Genomic DNA, 14,213 nt, shown 5'->3' with positions numbered 1-14,213 from the left:
AAAATTATAAATTGTGACCAAATTGTATAGAATTGTAACATTAATATGTTTAATTAATAAAATATATGTTTAATTAATTAGTTTATAAATATATATAATTTTTAAAAATATGATTTTTAAAATTTTAATCTTTGTTTCTTATCTTAGTCTTAAAATGTGTCATTCTTAATATTTTATCTATGATTTTTTTTAATGTAAAAACAATTATATTATTAACTCACTCATATTCATATTAAAAAAATGGTCCAGGCTCCAATTAAACCAATCTATATCTATATTATTGAGTCCACCCATATCCATACTATGAGCCCAATAAAATGGCTCAGGCTCCAATTAAACCCAAATCTCCTCTCATTCTCGTAGTCTTCTTTTTCTTCAAGATTTTAGGGTTTTGAGTGAACATATATAGACAACTAGCAGATTATTTTGGACTAAGGACTTGTCGGCACCAACTTGCTATTTCTTTACAGACATCTTCCATCTTCAACCAAACTGTCACTAAGGTAAATCAACAAAATTTTTAAAGATTTTCTATCAGGTCTAGTACTCTTGTCGTGTCATATTTACACAGCTACTCCGTTCGAAATTGAGAGTCCGAGCATCACAAGCTCTAGCCATAATACGAGACACTAAACAATCAAATGTGTCGATTCATATATATCAAAATCATGGGACTAGGTATACGATGATGAGGTTCGTGTGGAGGAACAAGCACTTGAGTATATGAAACGTTTGGATGGTCGGTGTTCAAAGAAATTGGCGTAACTTTTGCATACAGTATCCGTTTTGGATTAATAATCTCATTCCTAAAAGCTTGCGATGATTTTGGATGAATTCATCGCTTTGTTGTGACGTATGATGGATTTTAGTCGTTTGAATTCGTTTACTGGGTCAAAACGGCATTTAAAGTTTCTTAGTTTATTATTTTCAGTATTTATTATTTTCGTTTTGTAGCCCAACTCATTAAGGGACTGTTGGCCCAATAGGTTATCTATTCTTTTCGTATTTAAAACTTTGAAACGTCTCCAAAGGTTTTTTTATTGTTTTAGAAATAAGAAAACATTTGTTTCTTGAGTTCAATCCATTTGAGTTGTTAGTATCGTGTGTTTGTAGATTCGATCTACATTATACGAGAAGGTCTAACACCTTTGGTGAGAGGCAAATATGTACTTCAAAAAACTTTTGTATATAATCAGGTCATGTCCTTTCATAATTTTTAGGGAAAATTGTAGCTTAGGTACCAAACCTTTCGTTTATTAGCAGACTTTACCCAAATCTTTAATTTGTGTCACTGGAGATACCAAACCTTTAAAAAATGTGTGGAGCCAGTCCAAAATGACAATTTCCGTCTGTTTGACCGCCAAAACCGTCAGTTAACCCCTTTAATGATAATTTCAAGAATTTTTCCCAAATAAGTGAAGGGCAACATGGTCATTACACACATTTCCCTCCTATTAGATACTTCACTGTTTATTTTCCTCCATTTCTTTATCACTATATATTACCTACCTTCTTTCTCACAGATAGTAAAAAAAAATCAGCACGCACATGGAGGGGAATGTATGCAGATGTGGTTCCCCAGTGCAGATGAAGACCTTGTAGATGAACTTGAACCTGGGAAGAAGATTTCTCACTTGTTCTCTAAGCCAAGATGTGGGTGGATGCACCATCTTTATGTGGTGTGACCCTCCGATGTGTGAGAGATCGAAGGAACTGACTCCTGGTCTATTACGAGCTAGGAGGGAAATGGAAGCTGAAATCGACACCCTTCAAGCAATAAGACCAAATGTGTGGAAGATCTGGCTCTTCGGCTTTGTGTGTAGAGTGTTTGCAAAATGGGTTTGTTCTTAGGTATGTGGGATCAAATTGTAGGATTTTAGTTTTTTGTTCCAAAAATTTGAGCTTAGGGTTTCAAAATGAAGCCATGTGCTAGATGTTGTGAAATGCATATGTAAAAAAGGAAAAATTGTGTTGTACCTTTTGAATTGAAATTTAACGAGATTTTCTTGGCCTCTATGTAAAATGCGAAATTAAAAGAGCAGATTACACTTCAAACTTATCTGAAGAAGGTGCAGCATAGGTACCAAACCTTATAACGATTCACAGAATCAGTACCAAACCTTTTCTAATGGTTTCAGACAGAGTACCAAACCTTTAAAAATATTGCAGTAAAGATACTAAACGTTTGATAATACTTTCATAGGAAGTATCAAACATTCTCATATATTTCATAATCGCCTACAGATCAGATCTTACGAATACAATTTCAGAAACCAATGACTAACACCAGAAACATAATGCAAGATATTCGACATCAACATTATCATCACATTGAACAATTTCATCAAAAATTCTAGTTACATCTACAAAATACACAGCATTAGAAGCAAATATTTCCAGTTCAGTTTACAAAAAACCACAGCATTTTCCCAAGAAGGTAACTATACAAGAGAAACCACGTGATGTTCAAGATTGCGATCCTCTATGCTTGGACTTCTTTGTCTATGACTTGGAGGTTTGCGTTGAATGTGCTTTTTCTCTTCCCCTTCGCTGATCTGGTATGTGTATCTTCTTGTGTGGTTGGTTTAGACTGTTGCTGTGAATTATCTTCATTACACAGTGACTCCTTACAGCTTCTTTTGTTATGTCCAGACCTTTCACAGCGTTCACACGTCATCTTCATGCCAGTCCTTCCCATCTTAATGCTTGCAAGTGGCTCTACCTGTGACCTCTTCCTCAACTTTTTGGGTCTGCCAGCATGTTTTCTCTTCTGAGGTTGATTGAGAGGATGCTTTCCCAATTCTGGCCACAGTTCAGGCCCTGACATCGAGTGGATCACTGGGAAGTAACATTTCAGGTATGTCTCCTTACTATACCATGGGTCGATATACTCATATATGCCAATATCCCTTGAAAGCATGCCTGATATTGCATGGGGACATGGTATTGCAGTGAGCTGCCATTTTCTGCAAGCACATGCATGTTGTGTCAAGTCAACGCTCCACCTCAAACTGTCTCTGCTACTTATCTCAAATTTATGGTTGTCTGCATAGTCTGCCTTCAAGTACCTTGCCTCAGACTTAGTCTTTTCAACGATTTTCACAATTCTTGGCCCAAATGCAAGATCCCACCTCTGTGCCGCTTCCCTTTTTACATTCATCCTTATCATTTGCTGATGCCGAATTTTCTCTAGCATGGAGATGATGGGCCTGTCTCTGACAACAACAATAGAAGAATTGAATGCCTCACACAAATTATTAAGAAGAATATCACATCTCGAATGCTCTTCAAAATGGGATCTGGTCCACTGGGAAGGAGGTTTTTCAAGGAACCAGTTGTAAGCCTCTTCACTTATGTCTTTTAACTCATTCATTGCACTCTTCTACTCTAGCACTGTTGTTGTCCTTTCTGTAGTCCAAAATAGGTTCTTAAGTGCCAGACCTTTGTGTGCCAAGGTGAAATTCCTATAAAGATGTCTAGCACAACACCTATGCTCTGCTCCTTCACAGTATTGACTTATGGAATCCACCAAACCCCTTTGTTTATCGGAAATGAATGTCCAAGCTCGAGGGTTGTGCATCCCTATGTCATGAACCAACAATTCTATGAACCATTGCCAGTTTGTTTTGTTCTTTGCATCCACAACCGCCCATGGTAACAGGAACATACAGTTCTCACTATCGATCCCAACAGCTACCAACAATTATCCACTTTTCGCAGATTTTAGGAAACATCCATCCAACCCAACAACTGGCTTGCACCCAGCCTTAAACCCTTCCTTACAAGCCCCTATGCAGATGTACAATCTCTTAAAAGTATGTCCCGAACCTTCGATTTGCACTATACTGCCTGGATTTGTTCTATTTAATTCCTCACCGTAATCCCATAAAATTTTGTACTGCTCAGCTACAATCCCATTAATAACTTTTGCACATTTCGATCTTGTACTATAGAACTGATGCTTTGAAATCTCATACATGCAGTCTTCTTTCACAGTCTCCATAAAACTACTCATTGGAATGTTTGGATTAGACCTAAATTTTCTCACTATTTCTTTGCCAGAAAACCTGAATTAACCATTTTATTTTGCCACACCATGGTACATGTGTGCTCATCTACAAATGTGTTAATTCTAAGACTCTTGTCGGGTTGTTGGTACGCATACAGAACCCAAGGGCAATTATCTTAACACCGAACTCTCAACTGTGTCCTCATATTTTTCACGTATCTCAGTTGCCTGAAATTTTTGACTGAGTATTGAAATACTGCATTCCTTAGAATCTTGACGTTGTCGAATTTCATCCCTGGTATAAATGAATTAAACCAGAATGCATTATCATCCAAATGAATTAAACCAGAAATGAATTACACAAAACAAATGCATTACCTAGCTTGAACTGTGGATCTTCCATATCAATTACAGGGTTAAACCAGCACACATTCTTCCTTTTGGCAGATGATCCCTCAGCCTCGGTATCACTGGGTAAGCTTCTAAGCTCACTGGAGTCTTCGTATTCTGTTCCAGATTCTTCCCCAGCAGCTGCCTCACCTTTCTGCTCATCCCTTACACCTTCCTGCTTACCACTTGTACCAATGTCAAAACCTTCACTCAACCTGAAATATGTGTTTTCATCATTATCCTCCACAGCAATATTTTTCTTCCTGCTCGTACTCCGAGTCAGTGAATTCCTTTCCCAAAATACCCTCATCATATTTATCATCCAGCTCAGGAGCTTCACCAAACTCCACATCAGTTTCAATAGCCTGCACCTCTAGTTCGGCATCATGCAACTCATGCTCAGCAGCCTGCTGCTATGGTCCAGAAACATGCACATCAATTTCAACAGGTTGCACCTCTGCTTTGGCATCATGTTCAGCAGCCTGCGCCTATTGTTCGGCAGCATGCAGCTCCTGCTGAGCCTGCTGCTGTGGTCCAGAAGCATGCACATCAATTTCAGCAGGTTGCACCTCTGTTTCGACATCATGTTCAGCAGCCTGCACTTCTTGTTCAGTAGCATGTAGCTCCTGCTGAGCCTCCTGCTGTGGTTCAGCGTCATGCAACTCATGTTCAGACCTCAACTGTGGTTCAACATCATGTGGTTTCTCTGGTTCAGTAGCATGCACTTCTGATTCATGTGAGTCTACTTCAGCCCCTATAAAATCAACCTCTGTATACTCATGCTCTATTCCATGCACTGTATAAACTTTCTCTTCATCTGCTTCCATGTCATCCACTTCATCAACTACATACACGTCATCACCTTTTATTGATTCGTCATAAATTTTAATAGCATAGCATGGTTGCTGCCCATTCAATGCTTCACCAGACTTTTGAACCTTCACCAACTCCTCTCCAGTCTTACAATCAAACAATTGAACATCCTTCTGTTCTGTTTCATCCCAAGGCAACTCCAAAACCTTAACTACAGGCAAGCAATACAGTTCAGCTGTCATATTATCACCAAGCCACTTCACTAAATTCATGAAATCTGAGTTTTTAACCAACCAAAATGAACCTTCACTCATTCTTTTCTTCTCCATCTTGTACAAATATCTAATTCTATCAAAATATCCTAATATCTTCACGGCATTGTCCAAAAGAAATCTATTGAAGAAATCAGGGTCGATATTCTATATAACTTATTTTCCCATGCTCATACACAAAATTTCTCATTTTCTGAAATAAAATTCCACCATGATGAAGCCGTATCCTGAAGTACTTTGAATTTTCCCCTAAAAAACACCGAAAAAAAGGAAGTTAAGCCCTAGCCCTTTTCAGTTCGTGCAACGAACATGTGCAGAAAAGATAGTACACAAGCATTACGCTCTAATACACCAAATCACTTAAAATTTTTGAATTTCCCAGTACGTGAACACAATCGAACAGGGGAACTTCATAATCATACAACTTCACACCGTAAACTGAATCCAAGGGAAGACACTTACCATACACGGGTTGGGAAAGAGAGCCTCGAATGTGGGCTGCAATGTCCACTGGATGTTCGTCTTCTTCGATGTCCGTTTCGTCTTCTTCGTGGGTTTTCGTAGGTTCCATAGTGGATGGTGAGTGGAAGGAAGTTGCAACTAACGTGTTTGATGTTGAGGAGGGAAATGTGTGTAATGACCATGTTGCCCTTCACTTATTTGGGGAAAATTCTTGAAATTATCATTAAAGGGGTCAACTGACGGTTTTGGCGGTCAAACAGACGGAAACCGTCATTTTGAACTAGCCCCACACATTTTTTAAAGGTTTGGTATCTCCGATGGCACAAACTAAAGGTTTGGACAAAGTCTGCTAATAAACGAAAGGTTTGGTACCTCGACTGCAATTTTCCCTAATTTTTAGACACAACTATACAAACCGAGTATGTAACCTTATTTATAAAGTCACGTCCTTTGCAGTTCTCTTATGGAATAACCATACAATACACGTTTGTTATGATATCTCATCTCAATTATATTCATTTTAATGTAATGTTATTTGTAGTTGCTTACTACGGTAATCGCCTTACGTGATATACATGTAATAATTAGTGATTTGATATATTAATGTGGTAGTTTTTTATTGTCTCATACATCAAATCATTAACTGTTACATGTACATCAATCATTAACCGTCATATGTATAGCACCTGTAGCGACTACGACAATAAGTGACTGTAAATAACATTATTATTCATTTTATGTTTCATAAAAAACATAAAATTGAGAGTTATACTACAATGACAAAGAGGGTTTATAATGTTAGGTTATAAAATCAAATTTACACCAATTATTTCTAAAACAGATTTTTAAATCATTTGAAATCAAGGGTCCAAATTTTACCAATACATTTTGGCACTCCATTTTTGTACACCAACTTTGTAGGAGTAGAATTACTCTAAAATTAAAGGGCGGTGTTGTGCACACAACACCGTTTACAACTCTCTCACAACCCGAGAGGCTCACGCACAATAAAAAATTTGCAGGCCACCCCACTTGTGAGGGGGCTGTAGCCCGAGCTTAGCAATTTCCAAAATTAAAAGTTCAATCTTGAACAATCTCTAAAACAATTTTATTTTAAATTTTTTAATTGTTATTTTTCAAAATGGAGTTTAACTTTGACAAGTAATCTTGGATAAGATTATAAAAAACTAAAAGGGAATAAAGATTAAAAACCCTTCAAAGAAATTTTGGAAAAAAAAATTATTTGAAAGAAAAAATAAATAACAAACCCCCGATTTTGTTGATTACAGTATTTTGGCGGAGAACAGCCTGAAGAATCGTTTATTTTTCCGTCCTCTTGTTTGCACTGTGCGTGAGAGAGACCGAGTGATCCGCAATTTCCGAAACTGCCGAGATTTCTCAATCGTAGATTACTCACTATGGTTAGGGCTCTATCTCTCTATATGTAATCAATCTTCTCTCATCGTCTCCACTCTCACTAGTCAAGTTACATGTATTGGAGCCTGCGATCAATCCGTTTAGTCTATAATTATATGCTGGAATTCGTCTAACTTTACTGTTACTTTTGGAATCTAAGGATGTTACTATTAGCAAAAACAGCATGATCTGATCTAGGGTTTACCAGATGTGTTCAATTCCTCGCTAATCTTTTCGGTTTTTCCTAGATCGGTGCCTCTGATCTTACGTATACTGAATACATGTACGATTGGCGGTGACATAGTTACATTTGTGTTAGAGCTCGTAATACGGTGCCAATTGCCATTACGGCATAAGGATATTTTCTGACCCCTGACAATCACATGACCAAATTTGGAAAATAATATTCTTTTACATACGAAATAAAAATTCTGGTAACTCTGGAGGCTTCTGTCTGATTTTCGTTAAAAGTTTGGCAAATTATCTTCTGTGAAAGAATTTTTTTGAAAAATATGGGATTTTATGAATATGAATAGCACGGGATGAAACTTGACTGTAATATTTGACAGTTATCTTGGAAATTAGAATTCTTTATGCTGCATGGCTATTTCTAATGGAATCTGAGAAAATGTATTTTGCAAGTGAAAAGGAAGCCAATTTTTTGCGGTTCTTAATATGAATGTTAATGGTGTGCAATCTATTTCATGAAACTTCATGCAAGTCTCCTGTTACCTCATTTATGTTGGATTTCTCAGTGATTAAAATGATATGATTGTTCATCCATAATTTTCTCATAACAATATCTAAGGAATTTAAAGTCAAAGATGAAATTGTCCATGGTTTGCCATTATTTAAACGGAAAATATGTCACTTTTCATGTTCTGTGCGGATCACTCTTTTTTTCTTAGAGCCGTGGTGAGCTTAACATTCAAAAGAAAATAGTATCTTCTTGCTTTTGGAAGAAAAAAAATGAAAAGCAATGAAGAGTGCACCCGAAAAGAGTAATGTCATCAGGGCTTGATAAACGAATCAGCTCAATAAGAGAGATAGACTCAAATACTGCTGTATTTTGGCTCTTAGTAAATGAGTTCTTGTTGACAGGAGTCCTGCCCTTCCATTAAGAACATTCTTCTTCTAGATTCAGAAGGGAGACGTATTGCTGTCAAGTACTATTCGGATGACTGGCCAACCAATAATGCAAAGGAAGCTTTTGAGAAGGCCGTATTTAACAAGACTCAGAAGACAAATGCCCGGACAGAAGGTGCTATTTGACTTCTGAATTCATTTGGAATTTTTTGTTTGGTTAATCATATGCTTATCCCGAGATTAAAATCAGATTTTTAGCAAATTATGATAAAAGTTATGGAAGTTGTGGTTGAAAAGTTGTGGACCTATGAAATTTGCCTTTGACTTAGATTTTAATCAGATTTTTTAGCAGTACCAAACAGGGGCTTAATCTTGTTTTAAGTACCAGTAGTTAATATCATTTAAAGATATCTGTCAACCCCTTCATCTTTTCATGTGCGGACCACTTTGGAATATCATATAGCCTCTCTTATACTTTTGAAATCGTAACAAAGGTCATCACTCAATGTTGCAAAAATTTCTGTGTCTAGATTCGAAAATTTCTCAACGCGCTACCAACAAGCTAAGCTTTTCTTCCCAAACTTTCTCATTTTGTAGATATGAAATTATAAGAAAAATTCTTTGGTTTATTCAAAATCATTTTAAAATATGTATAAGTAGTAGAGAATTGATTTGAGAGTTGATATTATGTGTGTGAGGCTTCATCAAACACAAAGGTTAATTTCTTTGTGCCAAGAGATGGTTTGACTAAAGGTATGGAATTTGGGGATTGTTTGGTTTGGTTAGGCTGGTTTTTTGTGTTTTCTGCAGTTTTAAGCTGTCACAGCACAGCGTTCTCCACATTGAACAACTTCTTAAGCTTATTTCGACAACCTGTTACTTTGTTAGGCTTCAGAGAGGTGACTCTGGGGAGGCAGCTGCAAATTTTAGAGTTATACTGATATTTTTAGCCCTTGCTTTTTACTTGTTTCCGGTAGCTCAAACCTAGAGTTATGGATTTGCAAGTCAACACATCATTGTTTTCTGTTTCCTTAGAGCTTTGCAGAAATATTTGCCCAATTAAAGTTGAGTAATTAAACAAACTGATTATGAATTTATGCTGTACTGTTTTAGGATCATGTTTTCTGTGAATGGTTGGGGGAGTGACTTTTTTTAATCTTAAATTAACCGGTTTCTGACCCCTATTAAAGCGTAGGTAGGAAGACTGTCTAGTTTTCCATAGAAAGGATTCTGAGGCTTGGTCATTTTACAGTTTCAATGATCTCAAAAGCAGAGTTCTGGGATAAATTATGTCATATTCTTCTATGTTGCATATATCTACATTTGGACCACCACTCTATCAGGGTTATGAATGCGCAAAACTTTAATCTTTCTTGTTTGACAATAACTATACTAGGCCCCTGTTTGGTAGTGCTTTTTCACCCCCCAAAAATTTGATTTTGAAAATTATTTCATTATTCCAGTTGTTATTTTTTACTTTTCCACTCACAGGTGGCCCCCACTTTCTCCCGAACGGTCAAAAAATCAATTCTCATAATCAATATCGAATGGGACCTAGAATTGTAAAGGCAGTTTGTATGCTTAACAAATTTCCGTGTCTGATTCTCCACTGGTTGCTAGCTAACTTCTTGTCACTTCATCTACAGTGGAGATAGCTATGTTTGAGAACAACGTCATGGTTTACAAGTTTGTTCAAGACCTTTACTTTTATGTTACTGGGGGTGAAGATGAAAATGAGATCATCTTAGCTGCTGTTCTTCAGGGATTCTTTGATGCTGTTGGAATCCTACTTAGGTAGTTCAGACTTAATTGTTCAGGGTGATGTTTACTTTTCATATTCTAGTCTATTGTGAACTACTCTGTTTATTTCTTTACCGGCTCTTTACTCCAGGGGCAATGTGGATAAGAGGGAGGCACTTGAAAATCTGGATCTCATTCTTTTGTGCATTGATGAAATTGTCGACGGCGGGTAAGCATTTAATCGTACTTCTAAGTATTTGCTTTCTAATTAGCTTGCTGTTTTGTGAGTTGCCAATTCTTACCGTGATGAATTACAGAAAATGCTTCCTCTTTATGCACAAGTACAGAATGTGTGATGTCATGGCCGGAGTTTCATGGAAGTGTTGATTATAAGTGCATGTTTGACTAAGTTTAAATTTTTTTTACTTATGAGCAAACAATTAAGTTTAGTCTAAATTTTAGATAAGAAGAAATACTTATTTTGAAAGTATACCCAATTTTACAACTAAGAACATCTTCAAGATACTTTATTTATTATAAAGAGCATCTTATGCATTATAGAGAGTATCTACAAATTCTGGGAGTCAAAAATTTTATACGCTCCAACAGTGCTCTCTATTTTGGCTCTTCATTTTGCTTTTCTCAAGAAGTATTTACTAATTTCTTCTCATATTTTATTTAACATAATCTTTTATATGCCAATGAACAATCAATTTAAATGTGTTTTGAATAGTTTGAGAAGTAGAGTATTAAAATCTGACTTACTAAATGCAATGATCGTACATTAAGAATAGGAAGTGAGTTTGGCTCTCCAAATTCGGAGAACCAAACTCCACTTTCTATTTTCAAATTTTAAAATAGAGAGTCCAAACATATTTAAAATATGTTTCCTAACATATTTGGAAACAAAAATTTAAAGGCAAATTCAAACTTACTTTTAAGCTCTGCCAAATATGCTGTAAGTTATAACGACACCATTTTCCTGCAGATTTTTAGCATTATACCAACCGTCCCTTCCCTATGTCCCGTGTATGAAAACATTAATGGTTTCTGATGTTGAAGGGATTAACTAAAAGAAAATAGAATAACATTAAGAACATAGTGCTTTGTATAAAAGAATTAGCCACCATTTGTCACTAGCTGCTTCTGATGTAATTTTTCTTGTTCTGTATAGAATTATTCTGGAAACTGATGCAAATAGCATTGCAACTAAAGTTGCAAGCAACATTGTGGATGCTGGAGCACCTCTGTCTGAGCAGGTATGCATCTTTTGGGTTCTCTGTAGCTCTTTCAATGAAACAACTTTGGATAAATGATGAAAAAAGTCGATACATTATGCCCTCTTAACTTGTGATTGCAATTTTTATTTTTATTTTTTTGCAGACTATAAGTCAAGCGCTGGCTACTGCACGTGAACACCTCGCCAGATCTCTTCTTAAATGATTTATACAATCGAGCAACAGAAAAAAATTGGAGACTAGGATAACAGCATCTTATTGTTATTTTTCCTTTCTTTTTTTCCCCCTGGATATCAAAATTGATGAGATTGAGTACAGCTTGATTTAGCAGCACACGTTATGGTTGTGAAGTCAACATTTTGAAAACGTAGTTGCAACTGCATTTACTTGGTTTTTTTTTTTTTTTTTTTTTTTTTTTAAATTTTTCTTTTCTTTTTTTTTCCCCCTGGATGTCAAAATTGATGAGATTGAGTACAGCTTGATTTAGCAGCACAAGTTATGGTTGTGAAGTCAACATTTTGAAAACGTAGCTGCAACTGCATTTACTTGGTTTTTTTTTAGAGACTTTGAAATGAATCCTTGTGAGAGCCAGACAGCGAGTGGCTGCACTGATTTGGCAAGATCAACCATCTAACTTAAAAGAGTTTTTCTGAATATTGATCTTCCGAAGGAGTAGGAGACAGAATACATTCTATTCGTCTAAGTTTTAACGTAGAATGTGGTAGGACATTAGTATAATTATTTTGAAACTGACATATCTAAGATATGGGGCTTGCCCACTTTCACTTGTCTGACTTCTTGTTTGAGGATGATTGGCTTCGGGTCTAGTAATCATATTAAAAGGGGAAGCAGTGACTTGTACACGGTGAATTTTATATCTTCTAAAGGAGGATGAATGGAAGAAAGTGATGAGACGTTTTCCAAACTTGTTTATTTGAAGTGACATTAATAGTTTGATATCTTTTTCAATTGATAAACTAATCAGAGAAGAAAAAAAGTTGAGCCTTTTAATGGCAGAGTAATATTTTTCATGGTAAATTTTTGTTTGTCTTTATCAAGGCATTGTGAACTTTAGTGTTTTCGACAAGATTCCTTTGTTGATTTGAAAATGGCATAACATTTAGCCTCCGTTTGATTCCCATTTTTCTAAGAATGAGAATGAAAAATATAATCGTTACGAGACACAAAAAAAATAGAAAGTTAAATATGGTGACTTGATGTAATGGATAATGAACAGTAGTGAGAAGACTACCTACTTGAAGCAGTCGTGGGATCTTTGGTATTACTGCTGTTTCAGAAAAACGTTTGTAATTACACATTATAAAACTATTTCTTCGGTTAAAATCTCTTATCTTCTTGCACGCAACCAAGATCTTTCCACAATTGGTTTAGGATAGGAATCATCTTTCCCGTCCCCTTTCTGATTTCCCAGATATCCTTCCTAATATCTATAAAACAAGTGATATTATGTCTCTCGTTTGCCCTCATTAATTTTGATTATAATGTGCAAGTAGTGTTTTTCTTTTAAAAAATGGATGGTTTTAAAAAGATGAAATTTTTTTTATTTACATGTATTATTATTTTATTGAATATTGTGTGGTTGAAATAAGAGAGAAAAATTTAATTTAATTTGATGAGATGCAACAGGGCCAAACGAGGATTATATCTCATGCTCGATATCAAGCTGGCACATTGGGACCTATTACTCTTTTATTTTCCCCATATATCCTTCCACTCAGACAAACCAACAAATAATTGGTCAAAATCAAGAGAAATGAATTTGTTCAACTAAACTTTTAAGAAATCAAATAGGATCATTATAGTATCTCAAAATTCACGACACTAAGAAAAATCTCTTATTTTCCTATTGAGAAATCAAATGGATATTTTTAGCCTTAACAAAAAATTTGAAACAAATTTTATAATTTTATAATTTTATAGCTATTAAAATTCAAAGTATTATAAAATTCAAAGTATAATATTTTATTGAATATTATAATTTTATAGCTATTAAAAATTTGTTTCAACCACACAATATTCAATAAAATAATAATACATGTAAATCAAAAAAATTTCATCTTTTTAAAACCATCCATTTTTTAAAAGAAAAACACTACTTGCACATTATAATCAAAATTAATGAGGGCAAACGAGAGACATAATATCACTTGTTTTATAGATGTTAGGAAGGATATCTGGGAAATCAGAAAGGGGACGGGAAAGAAGATTCCTATCCTAAACCAATTGTGGAAAGATCTTGGTTGCATGCAAGAAGATAAGAGATTTTAACTGAAGAAATAGTTTTATAATGTGTAATTACAAACGTTTTTCTGAAACAGCAGCAATACCAAAGATCCCACGACTGCTTCAAGTAGGTAGTCTTCTCACTACTGTTCATTATTTTAACCGAGTTAAGGGAAACAAGGTTTCACATTTTACACAAGAACTGACTGCTCTTAGGTTAAAGAGGAGTAAACATAACTTTGTAATATACTCTATAAATTAGAGCAATAGATTGAGTATCACTTTTACCAATCCAAATTTTGCATCTGAATGTCTGGTATTTAGGATCGCAAAACATTTGGAGCAGTCAAATAAACAGGAAAATCTGGATAACAATTGAAAAATATCGAACCTTTATTGAGGTTTGATTCGAGAACTTATAAAACAGAATTGGAAAAATTTTCCATTTCTTCTCTCTCTAGGCAGAAGTAGAATAGAAGTGTCTAACCATGTTCGAAACAATGGTTTGACCGCAACTTGAACAAAGTCAATATGTCAAAATTA

At 35.4% G+C, this 14,213-nt stretch overlaps 2 protein-coding genes across 2 annotated transcripts; one reads left to right on the top strand and one right to left on the bottom strand.

Moving 5' to 3' along the window:
• Positions 1–2,482: 2,482 nt before the first annotated feature.
• On the bottom strand, positions 2,483–3,373 carry LOC111370196. Its single transcript, XM_022991884.1, has one exon. It carries the CDS (start codon positions 3,371–3,373, stop codon positions 2,483–2,485), a length of 891 nt encoding a protein of 296 aa, XP_022847652.1.
• A 3,821-nt stretch (positions 3,374–7,194) lies between these two features.
• On the top strand, positions 7,195–11,812 carry LOC111370900 (coatomer subunit zeta-1-like). Its single transcript, XM_022992796.1, has 6 exons — positions 7,195–7,367; positions 8,464–8,623; positions 10,095–10,242; positions 10,340–10,417; positions 11,363–11,447; positions 11,572–11,812. The coding sequence occupies exons 1-6, from the start codon at positions 7,365–7,367 to the stop codon at positions 11,629–11,631; spliced, it is 534 nt and encodes a 177-aa protein (XP_022848564.1). The 5' UTR covers positions 7,195–7,364; the 3' UTR covers positions 11,632–11,812.
• Positions 11,813–14,213: the final 2,401 nt, after the last annotated feature.

Source organism: Olea europaea, chromosome 21 (assembly GCF_002742605.1).
Source record: "Olea europaea var. sylvestris chromosome 21, O_europaea_v1, whole genome shotgun sequence".
NCBI lineage: Eukaryota > Viridiplantae > Streptophyta > Magnoliopsida > Lamiales > Oleaceae > Olea > Olea europaea.
Note: the sequence above shows the minus strand (reverse complement) of the source record. Positions and strands in the feature narration are given on the sequence as shown.